Here is a 26315-nt window from a genome sequence, read left to right as displayed (position 1 = left end):
TCCACATAAAGAAGAGGAGAAAAAGCAGAAACACATACAAATACAATTTTCAGAAAACTGTAATGTATTTTGAATAAATTGTATTACCTCATTCTTTCTGGCCTTTTTATAATATCTGATGCCCCAATTCAATTTCACTTCAGCTTTGAAGAATGAATCTGTGAGAAAGATAAACAGGTACTTTTTCTTACTAGGAGAATGTACACACATTTAAAAAAAAAAGATAAAAAAGCCAATCTAAGCTTTTAAAAACAAATAGCAGACTCTCTCAGACAGTTTCACTGAGCATAACTGTTTTCAACTGGTTCCGCTCTCTCATCCTCTGGCGTAGCGAAGGCTGTGAGCAGCCGTTAAAGGCTGAAGCCAGTGCCTCAGATGAGCGTTCAGACTCCCGCATTCGCAGTGTGTCAGAGCCACAGGAAGCAGACCCCTGGGAACAGCCACATGCTCGCATGCTCGCACTTGTGGGATGGCTGGTAAACACGGAGGAGTACTTTAACCTCATTTTTTTTTTTAATTGCATGAAAGGAAGAAAAGAGGTGGGGGGGGGCAACCTCTTGCTTTTTTCCTGCATTCTATAGTTCTTTCAGCAATTTAACTTTATTTTAAATTTTAAAATTACAAGAATAGTTAGTGATTTTTACTTGCAAGGATCACAGCAAAAGCCAAATACCATTTTCTTCAAATCTAGTAATTGTTGCTGTATAGGAAGTTGGTAGCGGTGTGACTATTTTAACCTAATGTTAAACAATGTTAATATGTGTATTAGTTGGATAAAAATCAGGCTAACTCAACTTGGATGAAACCTATAAATAGTATAATTTGGGGCTCTAAAAATGACTCCGATGTTTTATGAAACCTGTCTAGATCCTGCAGCCAAAGGCCTGCTCCCGGCAGACAGGCCGTTTTTCACCTTTGGCTCTATTGTCTTGCGATCCTTATCTGCTGTGGGATGCAGCTTTCCAGTAAGAAGGCTGGAAATAGTATTCCACTTGGTTGCGGATGGTTTCGTAACATTAACCAGGACGATTTCAGTGAAAGGTGTTTTCTGCAGAAAGCTCAGCACCCTGTCAGCGCACTGCAGCCCACTGTCTTAGACCGAGATTCCTCCGGTGAAAGGCTTTCCCTTCAGGACAATGGTGGCCAGACCGACCGTCTTCTCCAAAGTCTGCACAGAGTGTGCTCCTTTGGTTCACTAAGTTGGTATTTAAATTAAACACTTCCAACTCTGACATGATTGTACTTATACAAACAAAATGAAAACATACAAGTTATTATTTACTCGCTAATTTATATTACACCCATAAATCATAAACTGGAATCTTAAAAACTAACCATGTATGCGACACTTTTAGATTTCGAAGTAATTCTTTTTACAGCCACAGTCTATTAGCTTTTGGAGTAAATGGCTGCCGAATGTGAGGGTGTTGCATAGATTTGTGTGTGCACTATTTCAGTAAAGTACTTTAACATTCTTGCATTCTGGTTTTGATTTGATGGAAAGGTGGCATTTTTTTTTCTCTTTGCAATCAGACATGCTAATCTATGTCAGCTTTCTCCTTATGGGAGTGGCGTCTATAGGGGGGCTGGTGTGGGTTATATAACAACAAGATTCTGTTCTTTAAGAATATTTCAGCACCGTTAATTAGAAAGAAGATTTTATTAACCGTAAGGCTAGCACTAACAGACTGCAGAGCTGTTTTTAAAGTACTGTATACTGGGGCTGCCCTGCTTTTCCTCTGTCTAAAACTTCATTTTGTTATACTCTCATCAATCACTTCAGTCATTACCGTAAATCCTACTGTTGTTAATTTTACCAGTATCACCCTAATGAGACATTCCTGCTATAATTAAAAATGAATTCTAACGTTAAGGCATTCTAAATTTTTTTAATGAATTTAGAATGATCTTGCCCTATGACTATAAATAGCACTGGTGCACACAGACTTACATCACGTCTGTAAGATACATGGTATGGTAACATGTGCAGGTGAGTTATTTACCGGGTGCCGTGCCCGTGTGTTTATACATGTGTATGTTTTGATGTGTGCATTTAGGAATCATGTCCTTTTCCTCCTAAAGCCTAACATGTTTTACTAAAGCTACTGATAAATTCTTATTCTTTGTCTTGGCAAAACATAGGTGCTATAGTGCAGTGTCCTTCTGTAAGTAGGTAGCCTAGAGCACCATCTGCTGGACACATTTGGGGACATAAAGCTCTGTAATGGGAAAGGCAGAGCCTGGAAACATGGGTGTGTTTTGCCTCTAATTGCCTGTGGTAGATTATTCACCGGTCTTAAGTGTCAGCATACGTATGATGTGTTAAACCTTGTATGTTTTTAAAAAGAAATCATTTTATTCTTCTGTTCTCACCATAACCTAGAATTGGGACTTTATAATAAATGTTTTAAGCAAAGCATAGAATATGCCTAAAAAAAAAAAAAATCAAAGCAGCAGTTTGTCCTGAGATAAACTCACATCTTAATGATCATAGGTCTTCAGTGGGTTACAGTTGGTGGAGATGGTTAGGTAATACCTACCCTTGGTTCCTTACCCTTACTTGTATGTGAAAGCAGTGCTGGGGGCCATGGCCTTTTATGTAAGGGACGGGGCTGGATCTGATTCTTTGTGGAGGACACCAGTTCTTACATATGCCTCGATCAGACCAAACCCAGTTCCCCCCTGGCCTACTGCACTACCTAATATCTTTATTTTCTTGTAAAATTCAAAGTACGGGTTTGAAGCCGTATGCTGGCAGTGTTCAGGTTCAGGTGACATTAAAAATACGCCTATGAAATTCTCCAGGTCCAGGATGTTTAGTGCTCTGTGATGTAATGCAGGCCCTCAAATTCCAACAAAACAACTCTGTATTTACTTCTTGTATTAATAGTAGATGTGGTAAAAGGAATTATATTCATATGGCAAGCAAGTACAACCCTAATGTGCACCATATGCAGAGCAGAGGGGTGATGTGCCAATATATCATATTTATTTACCTTGTTTGGTTGCAGAGAAAAATCACTATACCATTCACCCAAGGGCTGTAGCCACTTAAATATGAGGACAGAGAACCTGATTTATGCCCTCAAACTAAAACTGAGTATCTTCATATGTAGACATTAGGAACAATCCCAAAGAAAGTTACAAACACTTCATGCTCAAGAGAACGGTTAATTTCAAGCAATGGCTGAAATTACTGTAAGAGTACATACTGCTGAGTGACTGTCATTATTACCCTGAAATTACCACTGGTGTCCTACCCCCTTTCTCACATGAAAAGTAAGATTTGGAGCTGCTAGAATGTTGTATAACGCATTCCCTCGCCCCACGAGTGTGGCAGTGCTGTAGCATTACTAAGTATGCATGTAGCTGAGAGCTCTGGGCCAACATTAAGCTGATTTTTACCATCTTCAGAAAGGCTCATTTTACAAGGAAGATTGCATGAGACCAAACATGCATATAATGTACCTCACGTTATGCAGTAGATATGCCTGAAGCCTTATGAGAAGCCATTTTATATGAAATTATTTGTTTCTTTTTAAAAACCCCACTTTCTCTAGTTACCTCAATTTTCACATGCTAGAACCATTACTTTATAGAGCTAATTTAAAGTGCTAATTAACAAATTTTAGATTTGATGGGTTTTCTGTTTGTTCTTGTCTGGGTATTTGTTTTATTTTGTTTTTTTTTTTGCTGTAGGGTCTCCAGGAGTCTGGGCTGGCCTGGAGTATCCTGACCCTCCTGCCTCCACCTCCCAAGGATCGGGAGTACAAGTGTGAGCCCCCACACCTAGCTTGTGGCTGCGTTTTCTCTGTGCTTTGCTTTGTTTTGCTAGTTGCTATCACCTAGTTTCTATTCCATTGCGCATCACACATCCACTACCTTCCAAAGTCAATTTTCTTCAGTTCTGATAGGCTTTTTTTTTGTTTTTTGTTTTTTTTGTTGTTGTTGTTGTTGTTTTGTTTTGTTTTTTTTTTTTGTACTTTTCATTGTATAGTTGAGTGGTTTTGTTTGGGTGCTGGGAGTCAAACTGAGGTCCCCTATATAAAACCATGTGCCTCTGCAGGTATTTTTAAATGGAAATGCTAACTCCCTGGACCTCAGTTCCGTTGACAGGTTAACTCTAAAACTACTGGCCGCCTTATTTGTTCATTTCTGTGCGGTGTAGTGTTCTGTAACTGAGATGATGATTTTACTTTCTCGAGGTGGTTTAGAACAAGGTTTGTTTTGTTTTGTTTTGTTTTGTTTTGTTTTTTCTCAAAACAGGTCTCACTATATAGTTCTGGCTATCCTGGAACTCACTATGTAGACCAGGATGGCCTGAAACTCACAAGAGTTCCACCTGCCTCTGCCTCCAAAGTGCTGGGATTAAAGGCATGCATCACCACTATGCCAGCACAAACCAAGATAATTTTAATAGTTAAAGATGTGAAAGCCCTGTTGGCTTTAAACATGTATTTACACAAATGATAAAGGAAGATACATTAAAAAAATTTTGACCTTTAATCCCAGGGGAGGGCAGGTGGTCTCTGAGTTCTAGGGCCTCCATAGTGGGAAGCCGACAGAGGCCAATGCAAAAACTATAACTAATCAAAATGGGAGCTGTGGAGCTGAGTACCAGGGCTGGAACATTGCAGAATCGAGGTCAGAAAGACTGTAAGAACCAGAGGAAACTTTGCTGTGAGACTCTTGCATACCCATAAAGTCTCAAATATGGCTTATACCCAAGCCAGGATGACCAAGGAACAACAAACTGGACAGGAAAAGACCATGAGTATAATTGGGAGGAGCAGGAGGTGGTCCTTCCCAGGGAAGAGCACACCAATTGTTGTCCAGTGGTCAGCTCTGAAAACATGCATACAAGTAACATTATATGGACCCAACATGCTATATTTAGGAATATATATGTGTATATAAATATATTTAGTTATATATACTATATATGTATATTTATACACACTTTATACACACACACACATATATATATATATATATATATATATATATATTAAATAAAAAAGAGGCCATTAGTTTGAAGGAAAGAGGGAGAATTAGTGAGAAAGAGGGCTTGGGGGAGAAAAAGGAAGGAAGAAATGTTTTAATTACATTCTAAAAAAAACAAAAAACAAAAAGGCTGGGCGTGGTAGTGTATGCCTTTAATCTCAGCACTTGAGAAGCCAAAGCAGGCAGATCTCTGTCAGTTTAAGGCCAGCCTGTCTACAAAGCAAGTTCAGGACAGCTAGGGCTCTGCTACACAGAGAAACTCTATCTCGAAACCCCAAAATAAACAAACACTAACAATAAAATTTTAAATGATTTGGATAATAGAATAAAAAGATTAAAATCTGAACTTATATTCATAAAATTCAATGTTGGTATCAGCAAATGTGAACACCATTTCACCTCCATCAATTTCCTATGTAGGTACAGTTTGTATGACTATGTTCCTAGACGCCTGTATTTAGTTTCTATAGAGGAGCTAGAGCCTAAGGCCAAGCAGCCCCACAATGGAGAACCAACAAATGCAGTCTCCAGAAGTAGTTCAGTAGAGTCTAATGTGTGAACAGACTGAAGGTCTGTGCAGTCTACCAAGACTACTGCGTCTGTGATATGAACATGGGGCGATGTCCTCTGTACTGCTAAGTGACAGATGTATGTCCACGTCCTTCAAAGTCATGTGTATGAATGCATACGAAAGCTGGAGTCATAGCCAGCAAAGGCCAGCCTTGCCCACTTCAGATTAGTGGGACCTGGAAGCAAGCTAGTCATGTCCACAGTCACTAACTTACCTGCTCATTTGTAGTGAGCATGTCATATCTGATAAAGAGAGAGAACTACAGAGTTTTAAAATTTCCACACTTGATTGGAAATACATCTGCATTACTTCTCTTCACAGACATGTGGATTGTTGGGGAAACCTGTAAAATCTGAGACAAGGCAGAATGTGAGAAATCGGAGTGTAGTTTTGAGAAACTAAGGTATATTACTCTTTGACAAGAAAAACATAACAAGAACTATTTCTAATTGGCACTTATGCAGCCCAAGATCAGAAATACCTTTTATTGAAAAGAAATTTTATAACAAAAGTTAAGAAAAAGCACTTTTTCCCCCTTCTCCTCCTCCTGCCCAGTCCTGCTTCTTACTGCGTGCTATCTCACAGGTGCTCAGGACTTACAAACACTGTGGGTAGTGACATAATTCTTATGATACCCCTGAGTGAAAACGTATCATATTATCTTGTGTCTTTATAGATAACACATGAAGAACTTATGAAAGTAACATTTTTCCTTCTGCCTTGGCCCTGAAGCTCCTGAGTCTCTTACAAGAGATCACCTAGTGGCAGGAACTATAGTCTGGATTCAAATTTAGATACTCCTGGCCACAATCTTCTGTTTGTGGCGCTAGGGATGGAACCCAGACCTCACACATGCTAAGCCTATGCCACTGAGCTATAGCCCTAGTCCTAGAAGTCTCTTTCTTAGCCAGTAAACGGTATTTCAGTTTTTACTAGATTTAAGTGGATTATCAACAATACAGAATTTGATGCAATCCTATCACAAAAGTACTCAGTATTTACAAAAGACATGAAAGGATAATTTTGTTACACTGATTTCTTATGACAGTGCGTGTCATAAGAAACTGTGGGGTTTTGGTTTCCTCTCCTTATGTATGTCTGAGCACACTGCCTGCTGAGGACTGAGCCCAGAGCCTGTTCATGCTGAGTGTACATTCTACCACTGACTAACCCCACCCCCTGTCATAGTCTTACACATAGGATTACTCACACAAATTCACTGTTTAGTGTACTCCTAGAAGGGAAGTCCAGTGTAAAAACAGACGTGTAGCAAAGGAGGGAAATTACATGAACCAAGAGCTTTGACTGACTTTCACACCAAACTTGCCTTGCCTGACATTAGTAATTCTAGTGGTATCTACAAAAGAAGCCATCAGCATTTTCTGGTGCATGTGGCAGCCTTAACACATCTAACATGTTGACTGCAGTCTGCATATTTAACCATACAGACGTATTTTCACCAGAAGACTGTGAGGGATGCAGAGAAGGAGGGGAAGATGGATGATAACAACTAGAACAAATCTCAAATAATTTAGTTTCGCATAATTAAAAGGTGGTAGAACTTCCATGGAAAGCTTAGGAAGTTAATGGAAAGGTTTAAGAGACATTTATCAGAGGGACAAGGAAACATTTATGAGCAAAAAGCCATTTCCTTTCTTGATTTACCATTGTGGTGAGCCGCATGAGAAAGCCGAGTACTTGGTTTGCACATGAATGTTTTGTATTAATCAGCAGCAGTTAGTAGACAGAGTGCATGTGGAAGGACAGGTATCTTCTCCCAGAAGCAACCTGCGTGTCCTCGGTAGCACGTAACTTTTTTGGTGTTGTAAGTACTAAGACTTAAAACCTCATTATGCTTTTTGGTTTTTACCTCGATCCAAAGTGGCTTGTAATGTTGTTTTGTTTTGTTAACAGAATCAAGTTTAATATTGTATTTTAGTTTTCTTTAGACATGTAGAGTTTACTAGTGTGAAATTGTATCACTGGTGTTTACTTAAAGACTTATTAACTAATCCTGAATGCTGACTTGGCATCTGAAGCACTTGTAACTAAGCGCTTGCATCTCAGCAGTGTTTTAACCTTTAAAATTATGTATTCAAGTACAATTTGCAGGATTATAATAAGATAGAACTTGCTTTGATAATCATTTAAATTTCCCATTTTTTTTCTGTGGTGGTGCTGAGGTGTTGAGTTGCACCCTCAGATCCCAGTGTCCACTGTAAATCAAGTCATTTCAAACAAAAGGCCATAATGTATTCCTGTCCCTATTATCCATCGCGCCACACATAATACCTCCAGCATCAGTAACTGTTACTAAGTCAATGCCAGGGCGAAGGAACAAGAAAGTGGGCAGCGGGGTGTGCTGAGTACAGTCAAGGAGCCACCCATTAAGCAGTTTGTGGGAAGACACGATTTTATATTTCTAAGACTAAGCACAGGAAGGTGCAAAGCATCATTCCATGCTGGCTGCTGTTAGAAGGAAGCATGGTGTGTACCTCTGCAAAGGACTTCGCAGTGCACTGAGATGGCTTCACTTTCGTAAGCCTGGGTTGGTGATGCTGATGATAGCAGGAACTTATTTCACATTTCACATCTTAAAAATAACTGAAAAGTGTATTTTTACATGGATTATTTATCTCCTTTGCCTTAATGGAGGTAAATCTTAGAAACCGTCTTTCTTATCTGCTACTTATGAACAAGATAGTAAAGGAATTACTTTTTCTCTTTCAGATGTGAAATTTTATGAAGTTCAGACTCCATTTGATAAAAATATTTGTTATAAGTGGGGAGGAAAGAAACACATTTAATACTACAAACATATACCACATATACATATACCATATATCACATTCTTCCAGCGGTGTTAATATAACTTCTGCTTTGCACATTGCCTCAGCGTACACACCAGCGGGGTTATGGAGCGCCTCACTGTTTAAACCAGGCTGGGTGGTTAGAGGACACAGGCTTCCACCAGCGTTCTCTGTTACATACCGAGAAAAGCACTTCTGTAAATGCTGGCGAGCCTGGGCTCTGTGGCAGGCTTTGGGCTGTCTTTAATCTCATTTGACTTGTTCATCTTCTTCTAAGGCCATCCTGAAAGATGTACTGAGTCTCCTTTTCAGCTTTTGGTAGGATCTGCATCAGTAGTCATAAAACTGCCCTCACACAAAGACCCCTTTCCTTTGAAGTACTTGCTCCAGCTTTTCAAAGTAGTCCTAGACGTCCGTCCTTTTTCTCTTTTCATTTTTCTTTAAGAAGTTTGAAGTGTAGCTTCTTAAACCACCAACCAGATAAATTTTTCTCCCAGCATCACTGAAGGCCATGACGGTCTTCACACAGTCAGACTTTAAAGGGTTTAAGGGAATCTGTTGTGTTTTATGTCTGGGCTTTGCTGTGTCCTAGCCCTGCTCTCTCAGAGAGCAAAGGTACAGCTGTTAGCATCCATTCAGTTTGTTTGTTTGTTTGTTTGTCATCTTGAAGAATTTATATTCACATTATTTTCTTTTTTTAATTTTTTAAAATTTTTATTGGTTATTTTATTTATCTACATTTCAAATGTTATCCCCTTCGGGTTTCCCCTCCACACACCCCCAACAATTGAAGGGGTGTTTTTCAGAAGACTTTCCCTGCTCTTTAAGTGAGACTGGTGATGCCTTTAGAATCTGACCCCACCCCACCCCAAGCAAGCCTGGTTTGAACCGACAGTGGCCAGGAGGAGCAGCTCCGGAGCTGACTGGAGCTTTAGCCACAGCCATTTGCTCTTGGCTTTTCACTCTGAGGTACAGTGGGGTCTTACCTTTCTTCTCTGTTCCATGATGACACCTGGCTCCTCTGCAACCTAGGAGACGATGAACCCATGTTACTGCAGAGAAATGATAGATTCACAAGTCCCACAGAGACCAGTGTTCTGCCTCGGTCAGTCCCCTCTGCCTTCAATGTCATTCCAGGAGATCCCCAGAATGTCTGCTCAGCCCAAGCAGTCTGTATTTGTTTGGTTTAAGCCTATATCATAGAATTACACCATTAATAGTGAAATTGTAATATTTAAGGCCCTTTGTTTATTGGGATTTATAAAAATCTAACTGCGTTTTATTTTGAACATACGTTTTGATAAGGAGAAAGTGTGAGTGCTCTATCTGCACTTCAAATAAGTGAGCTGGAAATGACTTTCCTTCTTCCTGGTGTAGATTTGGGAGTCTGCAGCCTTAAGTGTTTGTTTCTATTCACAGGGCAAGTTGAGCACAGTTGGATTTCTGTTTTGATGTTATTTCTTACCATAAATCCAGCTCCCTGAGAAGCAACTGGCCATGGCTCTACCCTTACGCTTTTAATTTGTTGTGTTACTTGAGCTTGTGTTCTCAGTCCTCCCCACCACCCCCTTCATATTTCCTGAACTGTCTAACCTGTTTCCTGGACTAGGAAACACTTTGCCAACAAAGCCCAGCACTAAACAGTCCTTCATTTAGACCCCAGGAAAGAAAGACCCTTTCCATCCTGAAGCTGCTTTGTACGTGCATCTGCTGATTTGTGCAATCAGAAGTGATTTGGTATATTTTACACTCAGGAAAGCTAGTGTTTTATAAGCAGAACTAGTGAATTGTGCTTGCATAGGAGAATGTTTACAACTTAACCCCCTTTTTGAGGTTTTCTACCTTCTGACTTCATAGTTCTAGATTATTCTCTGTTCATCTCTTCCATTAAAAAAAGAGAAATAGTTAAGGTCAAGCTCCACCTTCCCTCCACTAAGCTCCTGGGAAATACTCCGAAGCCCAGCAAGCAGAAAGAGCTTTGGCATGGCTTCCTGACAGGATCTGTCTGCCCTCGTGACCCAGGTGTCCTCTGTTTGTTTGGCTTATATGTAAATTGCTCTCACTCTTCACTCACTTTTCTTCAGACCTTCACTTTTCCACTGAAGAAAGATTATTCAAGTTAAAACACAAATCTCACCACCATTAAAATCATTTGTAATTTATGGATACAAAAACAGAACAATTGCACTGAAAATGTATTCCTTAAGTCATAATGATCTTAATGGTTGATTCTAAAAAGCATTGCCAATATATATATTCATGCAGTAATTCCAAGAACATTATAATGCTAATTTTGTGGAATTTAGAATATGCCAAGGGGTGGGTGTGAAGGGGACCGTGAGTAAAGGGTAACATGTTAACTTTTTAAACATAGAATGTTCAGTTCTTAGTCTCATAATTTTTAGTACAAAATTAAGTAGTTCAGATGAGCCTGTATCATTTGCCTCTTGGAAGGTTTTTTCACCAAAATTTTTGGACTTGAGGAAAAAGTGGTCTATAACAGATTGCTTTTTAGTTTGGAAAATAGCAAGTAGACGTTCTAATAAGTTAGGTATGCTCCTTCTATATGTTTCAAACTTGAAATTAGATGAAACCAGGTCCCTGGCTCGGCTTGTTCTTGGCCCATTAGTCTATTAGCTGAGGTCTCCCTTTCCTTCTCTAGGGATATGGACTAGCATGGCAACTGGGGCTAGAGTATACCCAAGGTAACCCACAAGTCCTTATGGACTAAAATCTCACTCAGAATTACTGCTAGTCACCAAAGCCTTAAGACACCATGGTGACATAGCTGTGTGTTGTGGAAATACACGTGGCATACCTGTCATGTGTCATGATAGACCTTAAGTTACTGCTTGCCCCAGGGAAGGCACATAAAGAAATCTCCTTTCTTAGGGGTGGAATCTTCTCTCTTGCCTTTTTTGGGGATCATGTATCTCTGTGCCTTCAATGAAGCCTATTTCAGGCATGTGCACACACTTTGCCAAATGTTGGAAAAGCTCATTGACCACCCCTGAAACCCCTGCTTTAGAGGCTACATTGGTGGGTTAACGGCAGCACTGGTCTCCAGGTGCAGTGGTTTCTGATGGACTTTCCTGACTTATTAGGGATCTTTCCTCTGAGTGAGCAATAGTTCTAAGGACAAGCAGTACCTGAGGTTACAGTGGCAGATGATTCTTTTCTAAACTGCTCATAGTGAGCTATTTTCTGGGGATATTTGCCCTTTTAGACCATACAACATCGGTCAACTCTGCCATGAAACCAGTTCATAGCAGACAAGTTCAAGAATGCCAGCAGATCTGCTGCTTGTTAGCTGTTTGCAAAGGCTTTGTCTTTACAGACTAAAGGGGTGGGGGGTTAAATAGGGCCCTCTGGCTAAGTACAGAATCCCTTGTGTTCCTGTGGTACGAATTAAGTCACAACTGAAGCCTGTGTTGTGCCACTTCTCTGAGCTATGGCCAATTTTTACTTTGTGACACAGGGGCAGGATAAGTTCTTTCTTCTCTATTATACATTCCCTCTCTCCACAACAAGACCATCTCCCCCAAACTCTCTAAGCCTATAAGTAAAAACACAGGGGTTCATCATGTTCTATTGGCTGGCTGGAATGTGGGGAGGTTCTCTGTGAGAAAGTACAAGTCAGAAAACACTAAAATAGTAAGTGTTCTAGATAGGAATCCCACTTGAGATTGTCTTACTAGGAGCGATGCACTGAGCAACTGGGGAAGACAAGGAGACCTGTCTTTGAAATGTAAACTAAGCCTGGGTTCTTAGTTTTAGTTTTAATCATTTATTGTAATAATTTTGAACAGAATTTCACATTATACAGGCTTAGGCATAGATCAGAATTGGAAACAAATTATTTCAACTGTCACTGTGCTTGGAGGAGGGCACTGTGGGTAAGTCCATAAGAACACAACGGACAGTCAAAGTGTAGACCCTGAGCAGAGCTGTGTGGCCTCGGGCGTCTGTTCTGCTGTATAGGAGCTCATGAGATGCATAGGACATTGGATGGGCAAGCATTTTCAGTTGTTGCCTTAATCTAGTTGTGTGATGGTTTGTGGGTTCATTATAACCAAGGTCCTAATTTTAGACTCATCTATTGACTTAAGACAATAATTTTATTATATGAGAAAAGTGTAGAATGCAGGTTTTACTGTCTTTAGCTTTGAGTTTAAACTCTTGTTGCTAGATAATAAGGTTTCCTTAAATTCAGGAACATGTGGCCTTTAAAATCAAACTGTAGGAAAGTGTAGATCCTCCTAAAATAAATTTTGGATAAATTCAAAACTCTGCAGGCTTTGGTATAGATCAAACTTGGCACCAAGTTATTTAGTCTTTATACACTGGGATTGATCTGTCTTTTTTTTCCTTGTTAAAGGTGAAACTACCACTCCTCGGGCCATTCTCACAGGCCATGACTATGAGATCACCTGTGCTGTTGTCTGTGCTGAGCTGGGCCTGGTGTTAAGTGGTTCCCAAGGTAAAGCTGTGTTTTCTTCACACTGTTGGGCCTCTTGTCAATTTAATGTGAACAGAAATGAGGTTGGCTCCTGTTCTCTAAAGCTCCAGTCTATTATGGTAGCCACACAGGGCTACTAAATATATGTTAGTTAAAAGTCACATTCCTTGAGAGCAGTAGCTACACTTAGAGAGAGAATGTTCTCGTCAGGGCCAAAAGCCTGGTTTTAGCTCCCTGGTCTAAATCTAAGGATCCTAGATACGCTGTAGACAGCAGCCATTGGTGTTCTAATCTCCATTAAACAGGAACAAGGAGTGTCTTTTTATGTTTGTTTATTTCTCTGACCTCCAGTGGGCTGATGGGAATCCTGACCCTGACTTTATTGTATGTATGCCTGCATTCCTGCCATATCACATGTGTAGAGGGCAGATGACATTTGAGAACCGGTTCTCTTCTTCCACAATGTGTGGGTCCCAGGGATTAAAATCAAGCCATCAGGTTCAGCAACAAGTCCCTTTACCTGCTAAGCCATCTCGACGACCCCTACCTCGGCTTAACTTCCAGATTTCAGAACTAGGCGGGGCTAGAGTGACAGACACTGGAGTGGAAAGGATTGACGTGAGTTTGCTGGATGAGTCTGCTGCTAACACTTGCCTGTGTTAGAGATACCGAGGGCTCCTTCCAAGAGCAGGACAGACAGATCAGGGTCCACCAGCAAAGACGCCGCTTGCAGTTCAGTGCCTCTTCCTCCACCTACCCGTCTGCCCATCTCCTCTGTGATGAAGACTGGGCACAGGACTCTGTCACTTTGGGTGTTTTAATCTCAGAAGCACAGAGTCACTGTCTCTGAGGCTTGAACCATAGTAGTATAGCTAACAGGCCAGAATGAATATTTAAAGTTTTGCTTTGAAAAACAGAGTCGGTCAAAGCAGTGAAAAAGTAGTATGATTCCTTCGACTGTATGTAACCTTCATCAAAGCTTAAGGTTAATTACTATTATAGACCATCCCTGCTTTGCACAGTAAGATGCCATGCAAGCAGAAATCACCCAAATTATCTGAGACATTGTCTCAGTGGGAAGTTTTTTCTATCGTTTTTCCATGGTCTAAAAGTTTTTGTCAAAACATTAAAAAGAGCCGGGCAAGGCACATACCTGTAGTCCCAGCACCCAGGAGGCAGAGGCAAGGGGGAATCTCTGAGTTCAAAGCCAACATGGCCTACACAGTGGGTATCTAAACAGCCAGAGCTACATAGCAAGTCCATATCTCAAAGACAAAGCTAAAAAAATAAAACCCAGCCACACAGTTTCATGTCTTTGAGAGACAGTTCTCAGGGACAGGTGAACATGTGCACTCCTATCTTGTCCTCAATGCCTAAGCATCTCTTCTGTGCCTTGGGAAATCGCCAGTCCTCTTCTGTTTGAGCTTTTCACTTTTCTTTAATTTAAATGTCATGAAATACCCTCTGGGGATCCCTAATGTGGGGCTTTAGTTTCACTTCTTCTGGACATCATCGGCTCTGTTACAAGCACGCTCCTGAGTTATGCCAACAAGTTTCCTTTGTTCATTTCCTGGCTGCATATCCAGTGTCTTGGCAGCGTCCGGAGCTGACTCTGCTCTCTCTACGCAAAAGTCCATTTATATTCACTTCTTTATTGAAGTTCATCATTGTTGACCGGTACCCCTTTCTGGTTACCTTCTTTTATAAAATGCCACATGGGTTATCACCATGAAAGGAGGAGGCAGCAAAGCAGCTGTTTGCTGTCTGCATGTGACCTGAACAGCAGACGCTAGATACTTTTGTGCCATGAACGCTGCGACATGGGGGCTTCTGATTGCTCAACTGCCATCAATGTGCATGCTCATAGACTAGAGCTAGCCATGAAGTGCGCTTTATACAACTGCTCTGATAACTGAACTGTGTTGTGATGCTAGTGTTATTTAGGGACTTGGAATTGAAGCTTATGTATGCCGAAACTATGCAAAAACAAATGGGTGCCTGTGGTATTTATGTTGGAAAACACTAAAGACTTTTAACACTTGAGTGGCCTAACAGAGGCCGAAGGCCATCCTTTCCAAAGGCTCAATTCAGTAGCCATGTGAGGAGCAAACAATGATTGTGTGTGACCAGGAGCAAGGCAGGGCACATAGCCACGTTCTCCCCATTTCTCAACACTTACCACACAAGATTTTGTTTCCTTTACTTTGCATATGGTGAATATATAGTAGGTGTGTGTGTGTGTGTGTGTGTGTGTGTGTGTGTGTTGGGGGCAGTGCTCAGCAGTTACTGTCCTCAGGTTCTCAGCCTGGGGTGTCTCTGGGGAGTTCAGAGTAGCAGAAGCCACAGCTTGCTTTAGGGATATCAGGGAATAGCTCAGTCAGTTTAATAGTGGTCAAAGGAATGCAGTGTTTCAGCCACAAAGCTGTGTGCAGTGGAAGGGAAGCTACCCCGCTGGCTGCATCTGCACTGATGTAGTCTGCTCTGCCCGGGCTCTCTGGGAAGGGTGCCCCTGTGCCTGGCGGTGGCAGCATTTGTACCCCAGTCTCCCTTGAAGCTGCTCTGGGATTGGAAATCGTCTTCCTTTTGGAGTTCTAGCTTCTCCCCAGTCCTGTCTTAATGAACTTTATAAAGTAACTTCCGTCTCTGAGGAGGATGAGCAGGAAGAACTTGGCTTCTCAAGCCTCCCAGTGGGAAGTGAGAGCTGGCAAACAAAAGAACCAGCTTTTACAAAGTAACTGGCATGAGAGCTTTCTGAGGGCGGTGAATAACTGCACCAGGCACTGCAAGACCCAGTGGTTTCTCTGCTCCTTCAGTCACTGATACCATGGATTGAGCCCAGGGCCCTATGCTTACCTACCGTGGAGCTACCCAGTCCACCCTGTCTGTTTTCATTACATAGTTTTGCCTCTTGTTCTCTTCTCAGAAGGGCCATGTCTCATACATTCCATGAATGGAGACTTGTTAAGGACTTTGGAGGGTCCTGAAAATTGCCTGAAACCAAAACTCATTCAAGCATCGAGAGAGGGTCACTGTGTCATCTTTTATGAAAATGGCTGCTTCTGCACCTTCAGTGTGAATGGGAAGCTGCAGGCCACCGTGGAGACGGATGATCATATAAGGGTGAGTACTGAGGCTCCAGATTGTTCATTTCACTGGGAAGCTTTGCTTGCAAAGAGGACAAGTTCACTGAAGAAACCTAATTTCGAACTGCCTGAGGCCTTTTTCCCATGCCATAGGGACAGCACTGTTAGCACTTAGAAGCTCAGAACACCCTGCTGAAGGCAGTGCCTTTACTGCGGCCATGTGCAGAGGGCATCCACTGACTGGCGTCCCATAGCTGATACTACCCATGACATTTCCTCTAAGTGCTACCTAACTTGTCTCTAAGGTTCACTGTACACCACAGCTGAACTAGGTTCTACCTAAAACTGGGTTCTCTTTCCATTGGAAGAGGCAGGACGGGGTCACTGTGTCTTCTTGGGGTCAGCAGCTGATCCCTGCACTGACCTGCTGGAGAGCAACACCAAAGCAGGCCATGTTGGAGGCGTGGGTGTAAGATGGCATGAGCTACCCCACCTCCTGTCTGAGGAATGTTAGGCTGCTCAGGCCAGTGCCCAGGATATTAGAGGGCAAGGACGAGAGCCAGCGTGTTCTTTGGGGACAATTTTCAAGGCCCCTTCCTTCTCACTTTCAAGATGCTGTACATGTTGAGGGCCTGGGAAAAACTGGGGTGTTCCTGTCATTTTCTAAAATGGGAATGGAAGAGTCAAGTGTGGTGGCACGTGACTTTAATCCCATCCCAGCATGTGGGAAGCACAGGCAGATGGATCTCCGTGAGTTCAGAGCCAGCTTGGTCTACAAAGAGAGTTCCAAGACAACCAATGCTACACAGAGAAGCCCTGTCTCAAAAAAAAACCCGAAACAATAAAATAAAATGGGAATGGAGGTGATGTGACCCATGTACAAGGAGGACTTTTGAGTGGCATCATAGCTGACTATGCTCATAGCTGCACTTCAGAGGGCGCTGCAGACTACTTCTGCACACTTAACTCCTCGTCGCCATCACCACGCCACTGGGGGCCTCCATGGCAGTTCTCCCAGGCACAGTATGGCCGCCTCTTCTCCCAAGGACACTGTGGGGCCTAGAAGGGAGCAACAGAAGTTGTGCACACAGGCAGCACTGGTCCGAACCAAAGGCCCCAGATGCTCTGGGACCCAGGTTCTCAGCCCAGTGGCACTTCTCTCTTCTCACTCGCCAGTTGTTTGAGAGTTACCTCCACCTCACACGGTGTGCACAGGCAAACTCACTCTGCTTTTATTTCTCCCTTATTTCCCATAATCCGCCATTTAAGCCAAGTACACATCAGAGGCTTCTCTCCTCCTTTCTTTACAATAATAATGTTGATGATCTGTCACTCTGAGCTGTGATTATGTTGTCAGCTACACTAATAAATCTGTGAAATAATTTAAAGCTGTCCACTGACTAGAATAGTTTCTGTGGTGTTGCAGTTAGACCAGGCTGTGGGAAGGGCCTCGAGGCAGCAGCAGGAGGCTCTTGTGGCTTGTTCACAATCACAGGCCTCTCCTCTGTACCCTGAAGCCATTGGGTTGGTTTTTTTTTCCCTGTAAAATTCCCCACTGGATTTTAGGCCTAAACAATCCATTGCTTTCCCCAGCCTGCCTGCACTTTATCATACTCACGTGTAAGTGGCAACCATGGGATTAAAGCGAGCTAGCCGAGGAGGAGCCTCTCTGTCCCGGGCTCCAGAGGCTGACACTTTCCTAGCTAAGTGCATCAGGAGGCAGGCAAGGGAACAGCAAGCGAAAACCCAAGACATACAGAACTAGGAAGAAACAGTCACCAGCCCAGACCAAAGACTCCATTTCTTCGAAATACCAGGCAGCCTGGCACCTTGTACATCCGCACACTTTCCCACCTACCTTTCCCCTGATTCCGTATTGCTCACCGACCGACACTTTAGGAGATCACACCACACATCAGCTGTACACTATGCAGATGTAATGAATAGCTTAGATGTAAGCAGCCAGTCCCTCCAGAGCAACAAGATTATACCATGAAGTCTAACCACCATTGCCCCAAGAGAACGTTTTCTTTTTCCCCTGCTGTTTCGGGATGTGGGCATCCCCAGAGATGCTGTGGCCTGCCCGCATCCTCAGGCTCCAGTGCGGCTGCAGCACCTCCAAACACTTGGATCCAGAGCTGAGTGAAAGCATTGCTGGGGTCACTTTAGATCCCAGCACAGTAGACCTAGATGCTGAAGAGAGGGTTAAGCAAGAGCCGGTGACAGACAGCGCTGGAGGTGGGAGGGCCTAGTGCAGCAGATACTCGATTGTTCCACATGCCAGAGGAAGGCAGTGGGTCCCCTGTAAGAGAAGCTAGGAAATATTTTTACCTTGGAAGGCACCAGATTCATACAGTATTCTAAAGGTGGCGTGCATCTTAAGAGTCTCCATTTCACTTTATTTGAGACACCAGCAGGATTCGAGATTCTTATTAGAACACAGTTGAAGATTGCTTGGTTTTAGTGTAGGTTAGGGAAGTCTTATCAGCTGTGTTTTACAGGTGTGTCAAGTAGCTGCTGTTCTGTCCTCAGTGCAGTTCCCAGCCCCCGAGACTGCTATTTGTGGGACGAAAGGGAAAGGACTGACTTTTTTTTTTAAATTTTTTATTAAATATATTTCTTTACTTACATTTCAAGTGTTATTCCCCTTCCTGGTTTCCTGTCCATAAGCCCCCATTCCCTCACCTCCCTCTCCCCAATACAGGTCTTCCCCCATCCATCCCCCTTACTGCCCCCCCCATATTCCTCTGCACTGGGGAGTCCAACCTTGGCAGGACCAAGGGCTTCCCCTTCCCCTGGTGCCCCAACAAGGCTATCCTCTGCTACCTATGAGGTTGGAGCCCTTGGTTAGTCCATGTATAGTCTTTGGGTAGTGGTTTAGTCCCTGGAGGCTCTGGTTGGCTGGCATTGTTGTTTTTATGGGTTTGCAAGCCCCTTCATCTCTTTCAATCCTTTCTCTAATTCCCCCTAAGGGGGAAGGACTGACTTTTATTCACAACGAAAACTCTTACTAGTATGTATCTAGTTAGTGAGACTTAGTGACATGTAAGATGCCTTTTTTTTAAAGATGTATTTCTGTGTTCTTGAGAGTAAGCTTTGTCCAGTAGATACTGACAGTTGGCATCGGTGTGAGCTGAGTGGATAGCGACAGTTCCTTCTTTTCTCTACCGTGGTCAGGGAGGCAGGCAGATGGTACCTGCCAGGGCTGCCGGAACCTGCTGCTGTTAGAAGAGTAGAAGCAGATGAGGGGACCTAAGACCAGGTGACAGTGGGCGGGGGTGTGTGGCCGAGGCTGTGGCAGTAGAGCAGGGCATCCTGTCAGGGAAAAGACTCCTTCTTGTTCTAGGCTTCGAGGGCTCCGTATACTTTAACTACTCTGAAAGTGGTCATAGGCAGAGGGGTTTCCTGAGTCCTAACAAAAACTTATTTTTGAACATTTATACTAAGAATCCATAATATTAATAAAACTGATTTTTTTCTCAACAGTTAAAAAACGTAATAGTGGGGCTGGAGAGATGGCTCAGTGATTAAGAGCACTGACTGCTCTTCCAGAGGTCCTGAGTTCAAATCCCAGCAACCACATAGTGGCTCACAACCATCTGTAATGGTGACAGTGTACTCATATAAATAAAATTATAAAAAAAAAAACATAATAGTGAAGCTGGGGATGTAAGTCAGCTAACACCATGCTGCAGTATCCGTGGGCCTGGGAATGCTGGTGCCTGCGGAGTCTCAGGATATGGGGACAGGAAGATCAAAAGCTTAGGGCCACCCTATGCTCCATGAGACCACATTTCCAAAAAATTGTCACATAAAATGAAGAAATGTCTGCACTCTGCCCACAGGCTTTCTTGGGTAGTAAATGGATATTACAGAATATATAAAAAAAACTAGATCCCAAGCCAAGCTTACCTGTTCAACAAAGTAAGAGACTAGCCACCGCCTGGAGCTGACCATGAGATAGCCTACAATACTGGCAGCCTGGGGCCTGACATTCTAGGGAGTTTTGGCTTCATTGTCACCCCCAACACTTCCTAGCAGCTGCCTGTGTTTGTCTTGGCCGGGTCAAGGAAGGCAGCGACTTAGTTCAATATGAAGTGGTTCTGCGGAGCCATAATGTGCTGTCTCAAGTATTTGCAGAACTGTGTTTGTGGCACAAAACCCATAACACTGGTATTAGCGAATCTTGTCTATTTGACTTCTGGACAATGGCAGGTCTTCCATACTTCAGAGTCCTAAGAACTACGGATTTCTTCCGCATTGTGCTTCATGCTGTGCCCCACCTAGGCCCACTTCCCTAGAGCTATGTCTCCACTGACTGCTGCTGTCTCACAGGCCATACAGCTGAGCCGAGATGGGCAGTACCTGCTCACAGGAGGAGACAACGGAGTGGTGATCGTGCGGCAGGTATCTGACCTCAAGCAGCTCTTTGCCTACCCAGGCTGTGATGCTGGAATCCGGGCCATGGCCCTTTCTTTTGACCAGAGGTAAGTAACACCAGAACCCTGATCTACCACAGGGGTTTGAAGATTGGTGGGAATCACTGTAGGTGGCCTAGGGCTGGTCACCTGCACAATCTGAAGTGCTAACCACTACTACACAAGCACACTGTACAAAGTCCAAGCTTCTGACAGTTCTTAGATAAAACTGGGCTCTCCAGAATAGATAGGATAGATAGGATTCAAGCCACAGAGACATCAAGCTTGTCGCACATTTGTGTGCGGTATGCTCGCACGTATGTGTATTCACACATGTATGTACAAAACCCTAAAGTTTGCCTGTTCACCTGAGCTAGCTCCTGGCTTGCCCTGGAGAGCCCATCTCTGCCTCTTGAATGCTGCATGTAAGTGTGGGGTCTGGACTCTGGTCCTCACACATGCTCAACAGGCACTCTACTCACCGAGCCATCTCTGCAGGCCCAGCTTTCTTTATGTCTCTAACAAGATCTTTAAGGGCTGTAAATATGTGTACTGTGAAATATCTTTATGTCTGCCTCTTGAGAGATCTGATTTAATATCCTCAAACATCCCAATTTATAGTTTTGGAAAGATAGTCATTTTTTTACTTCCGATTTTTGTTATGGCAACATATGCATGAAACTCCCCATCTGAACCATGTCTGATGCAGGTTTATAGCATGAGTACATTCACCATGTTGAGCAGCCATCACGGTCCCTCTGTAGTCTACAGAACTCTTCATTCCAGAGCGCCCCTTCACTCCCCACCCGTAACCCCAGCCCTGCTCACACCCGTCCTACTTATCTCTGAATTTGCCTTTTCCAAGCACCTCCTGTACACACAAGTTTACGGGATCTCTTTATAGCTGGCTTGTGTCACGCAGCAGGTTTTCAAGGTTCCATGTTGTGATGTGAGAATCCCGTCTCGCCCACCCTCTTAACCCTTAGGGGAGATTGTTACGTGCATACTGTGTGTCTGCCCACCTATCTATAGGAACCTTGGGTTGTTTGTGCTCTGCTGTGATCAGTGCTGTGCAAATGCCCATTCCAGTTCCTTCTCACAGCCTCTCTGGGTGCGTACCTAGGAGTGGGCCGTGTGGGAGCTGTAATATCTTAAGCAGTCCTGAACTGACCTACAATTTTGCATTGTAGCTGGCAGTGCAGAGCCCTGATTTCGCCCATGGTGTGAAGGGCTCTCTAACTTCAGTAGCAGCCTCTGCATTGTCTCCACTCTCAGCGGTGGCCTTTAAATGTACAGTTTTTGTAAGGTACATTTTTTTTGACTTTTTCCTGGCCATTCAGCATTGATGTTCACATAAACTTTCAAGTGAGTTTTGCATTGTGAAAGACTTCATTTGAGGGGACTGCAGCAATGTGCCGATCACTTGGGGACATTGGTATTAATGGACTGTCTTCTAGTCCACATACATGGGGCTTCCCCTTTGTTTCTCCCAGCAGTGTTTCTGGTCTTCAGTCTATGCACTTTGTCTCCTAGCTCAAATGTTCCTAGGGTTTTTATTCTTTTTAATGCTACTGCAGATGTTAATCATCCGAATTTCTCTTCTGGATTGTGAGTGTATAGAATTGCTCCAGGGCACTGTAGTGTATACCTGTCCTCCCATCACTCTGTAGCTGAGTTCAAGGCAGCCTAGGCCACACAGAGATCCTGTCTTTAAAAAGTAAAACAAAGCAACTGATTTTTCTGAATTTATTTTTATGCACTAACAGTTTTGAGTGGAATCTTCTGGATTTCTACATGTAAGACTGTGTACCTTGGGACAGGTAATTTTCTCTTTCCAATTTAGATGCACCCCCCACCCCCAACCGTGCTTAGTAGCTATGTTGGGACATCAAGCTTATATTGAATAAAAGCAGTAAAGGAAGCCATCTTTATTTTGTTCTGATGGTATAAAAATTAATCTTTCTACCACTAGGTAGGATTGATACTATGGGGTTTTCATAAGCACTCTTACTTGAAGTCATTTATTAGTAAAGATTGAATTTTGTCATTTGAGATACATGTGGGTCTTCTACTCTATTAATACTCTGATGTATTTTACACCTTGAACTGTCTTTCTACTCAGAGGAAAACCCCAGTCATTAGTTAATCCTTAGAAGACACTAATGGACTCAATGCTACCAGTGGCATCAGGTCCATTCAAAGAAATACTATTGCGCTGAACGGTTCTTGTTGTTGCTGGAGTTTTTTTGTTTGTTTTGGTATCAGGAAAATGGTAAGCACTAGAAGTGCTTCTCCATCTTTTGGAAGAATTTGAAACAGTAATAATTTCCTTTAAATTCCTGGTAGGATTACCACACTGTGTGGCCTACAGTACTTTACTAAGTACATCTGTGCACCTCATCTGGGACACTGAGTTTACTGGTGTGCAGTTATTATGTCTCATAGCATCTTTAGCTCTAAGTTATTATGTCTCATAGCATCTTTAGCTCAAGTCAGTTCTGCAGGTCTGTTCGGCAGCTCTAGTTCTGTTCTTATTTCCCATTTCTGTAAACTGCTCCAGCTTTGGGTTCAGTTTACTCTTTTTCTGTCATTAAGGTCTAAAGTTAGGCCAGTGAGACGGTTATCTAATGTGTTTATGGCTACACCTTTCCTCTCCTCTCTGCCCTTGTGTAGCCTGTGTTGGTGTGGTTTCTGATTGGTTTTAAGATACAGTGGTAATGTTCATCCATGTGCATTTTCCAGTTAATGACTTCTAGTTCATTCTGTTACGATCATAAAAGACACTTCGCATGATTTCACAGTAAGTCATTAAAACTTGATACAAGCTTTTTACCCCAGAGATTGTTCCATCTTGTCTTAGGGTTTTATTGCTGTGAAAAGACACCATGGCTATGGTAACTCCTATAAAGGAAAACATTTAAGCAGGGCTTACAGGTTAGAGGTTCAGTGGATCATCATCATGGTGGGAAGCATGGCCGTAATGCTGGCAGATGTGGTGGCCGAGAGGGGCTAAGAGCTCTGCTTCTGAATCCACAGGCAGCAGAGAGCACGAGCCACTGGGCCTGGCTTTGAGTTTCTCAGAGCCCACCACTAGTAACACAGCTTCCTCCAACAGGGTCACACCTCCTAACAGTGCCATTCCCTATGAGCTCATGAGGACCACTGTATTCAAACCAGCACACATGTGCACTAGCAAAAGTGTATTTTGCTTTTGTTGGCTTGGTGTTCGGTCTGTGGCTTGTGTACTTTTGAGGATCTGTCTATTCTACGTGTTTTTCAGAATAGGACCTTAACCCCCAGCTGACTAGAGAGCCGTCTTTCTCCCTGTCCTTCTGTGCAGTTTGCTCCACGTCATCCTGGGGCTCAGAGGCTTAGTGTGTTGTCCACAGTGCCTTTGACATGGCCACTTAGGTTCTCTTACTATTACTACTTGCCCAGAATTTTGTTTTTCATGTGTTCAATCCGCTTGTTTTTCTAAAATGAGAATCCTGTACACTGCATGCACTTGGGTTATTTCCAGGTTTAATCCCTTTATAATGACTGGCTGTGGGAGGGCTTGCCACTTGCAGGTTGGTTCCATGTGCTGTAAGCGTTTGATCTTCGGCTCCTCTTCTGTACTGATAGATTTTACTTTCTAGTTTCAATAAGAAGTACAGGGAGACACTCACTGTAACTTCCTAAGAGCTCCCCCTGGCTGTTGTCCATCTGTCCCTGCACCATCTTCTCAGGGCAGGAGAACAAGCTGCTACTGTCTCTAGTGACCACTACACCAGGTCACTGCATTACAAGTGTCAGGGCCCTACTCAGAGTACAGAGTGCCCCAAGAGCATTCATCGCCTTCCTCCCCCGCTCCCAGTGGCAACCGCTTTGTGGGGTTCGATTCTGATGCAGGCCCCCACTGTGGAGAGGATTCTGTACACAGGTCCGTGACAGGCTGCATAACTCCAGCAGCATCCGTACCTTTCACACATCACGGATGGTCTCTGTGGTGTCAAAACCAATCCAAGCTTACTTGAGTCTACATTTCAGTCACCAAGAAAAGTGTGTCATGGCTGTCACAGGCAGCAGGAAATGCATCCCTGGACTGACCCTTCTCCATCTCCCTCCTAGGTGCATCATTTCTGGCATGGCCTCAGGAAGCATTGTGCTGTTTTACAACGACTTTAACCGCTGGCACCATGAGTACCAAACCCGCTACTGATGGTGACAAATGCACGGTGGTCCCGGTTCGGGCTGGGCAAGGACGGACTTCAAACATCATTCTATAGAAATAGCTCTCACATCTGAATGTAACTTAAATTTGCTTGAACAAGCAAAATATTTTTTAAAGTTAATTGCTATTTTTGTAGACTTTGCTTGACATTTGGGGTGGGGAACAGCAAAGCAGAAAACTGGCTGCTGCTTTCTGTAGTTTAAAAAAAAATCTATATTTTTAGTCATAATGAAAAGTCTATTTTCACCGATTATGGACACAGACAGTGGAACTAATACTCCCACTGATTCTTGCTATGTGTGAAAGACCATTTCCCACTTATCTGTAATCTTGAGAAATATGATTTTAGCAATAGGGAAATGGGTTCAAATACTGGGACAGGGGAATTTATTCTGTACTGGGTCCTGTATTTTTCTAGACAATTGTTCTTCAGTGCTGACATTTCTAGGGTTTTAATAGTAATGTTTAAATTATGACATGTAATTTAAAGCATCTCAATGAATTATTTCTAAATTATTCTTCAAGCATGTGTTAGACCTAGAAAATTATGGTTTGGGGAGGCTACTTTATTCTCGCGTGTGTTACAGAACAAAGACCTAAGTTACAGCATTCATCAGTACTCTCTTTCCCTGCTCTGTCGTCCTCGAGGCACAGGGTGAAATGACAGAAACGCTCTGGGCTCACAGTCTCTGTAAGTACCGAAGCCTGCCCGAGCTCACCAGCGCCCTGCCAGAGGCAGAGCCAGTGGGGCTACTCCCTACGACCCCCCCCCCCGAGCCCCGAGCCCACAGCCCTGGCTCGAGACCAGAGGCGAACAAACAGGTACCATGTAAGCAGCACCCACCTTCCCCCTATTTGTTATGAGACTATCTCTACCTTGTTTTTGATTAGTAATTTGTACCAAGAAACAATGTTATTTTGGTGTCATATAACTCTACTTTTTCTAGTAGATTGCTGTATGGAATTCTGTGAAAATATTTGAGCAAAGGTCTGTATTACATAAATAAATTCTTTGTATGTTGTGAACTTGAGTGGAAACTGACATTCTGTCTTTGCTTCCTGTGCAGCTTGCCTGAACCTCTTCCCCCCACACATGTAGATGCTCTCGAAAGCAAAGACCTAGAGTGACAAACTCAGTCTGACAGAACAGAATAAAATGAAACTCAGATGTAAGTTGTTGGAAATGTCGTTTTTACACAAACATTTTCAAACATGGATAGCAATTCACAAAACAAAAAAAAGCCACGTTCTGGTTCTGCTCAGTTTTGAGTGGTAAAAAAGAGACTCCCGTGACAAAATACGAGAATGCTTTCTCTTGTTAAGTCTCCGTTCTCTTCAGTCTCCCTGAGACTTCTACAAATGACCACACAAGGGCCACCAAGGCTCCCCAGCATTTCCCAAACACTGGGAAGAAAACAATGAAGAGCAAAGCATGGCACGAATTCCCGGCCAGAGGATAACAGGAGTGTGTCACTTGGAAATGAAGGGAAAGGCAATAGCAGAAAAGCAGCTGCACTGTGTCACAGAGGACACAGGCTGCCCAGCGCTGAAAGGACAGCGTCCACCACTGCTTCATCTTCACACTCACAGCAGACGAACACTCAACAGAAGAAAAATCATGCACACACACACACACACACACACACACACACGTGTATGCCTCGTCTGAACCAACAACCTTCTTAGTGGAGAATCTATTTAACACAGTATTTCTTTGATTTGATCCAATATTACTTAGTTTACCCAACTTTAACTAT

General features: G+C 43.0%; 1 protein-coding gene across 1 annotated transcript in view; it reads left to right on the top strand.

Moving 5' to 3' along the window:
• Lrba (LPS responsive beige-like anchor protein) overlaps window positions 1-25596 on the top strand; it is a 543225-nt gene extending 517629 nt beyond the window's left edge. The window contains exons 54-57 of the mRNA XM_032898147.1: window positions 12764-12865; window positions 15768-15964; window positions 20263-20414; window positions 24456-25596. Of these exons, the coding sequence (XP_032754038.1) occupies window positions 12764-12865; window positions 15768-15964; window positions 20263-20414; window positions 24456-24546 (542 nt within the window). The 3' untranslated portion in view covers window positions 24547-25596. The remainder of the gene's footprint in view (window positions 1-12763; window positions 12866-15767; window positions 15965-20262; window positions 20415-24455) is intronic.
• The last annotated feature ends 719 nt before the right edge of the window (window positions 25597-26315 follow it).

This window comes from Rattus rattus, chromosome 3, assembly GCF_011064425.1.
Source record: "Rattus rattus isolate New Zealand chromosome 3, Rrattus_CSIRO_v1, whole genome shotgun sequence".
In the NCBI taxonomy this organism is placed as follows: Eukaryota; Metazoa; Chordata; class Mammalia; order Rodentia; family Muridae; genus Rattus; species Rattus rattus.
This window is presented reverse-complemented; position numbering and strand designations above follow the sequence as displayed.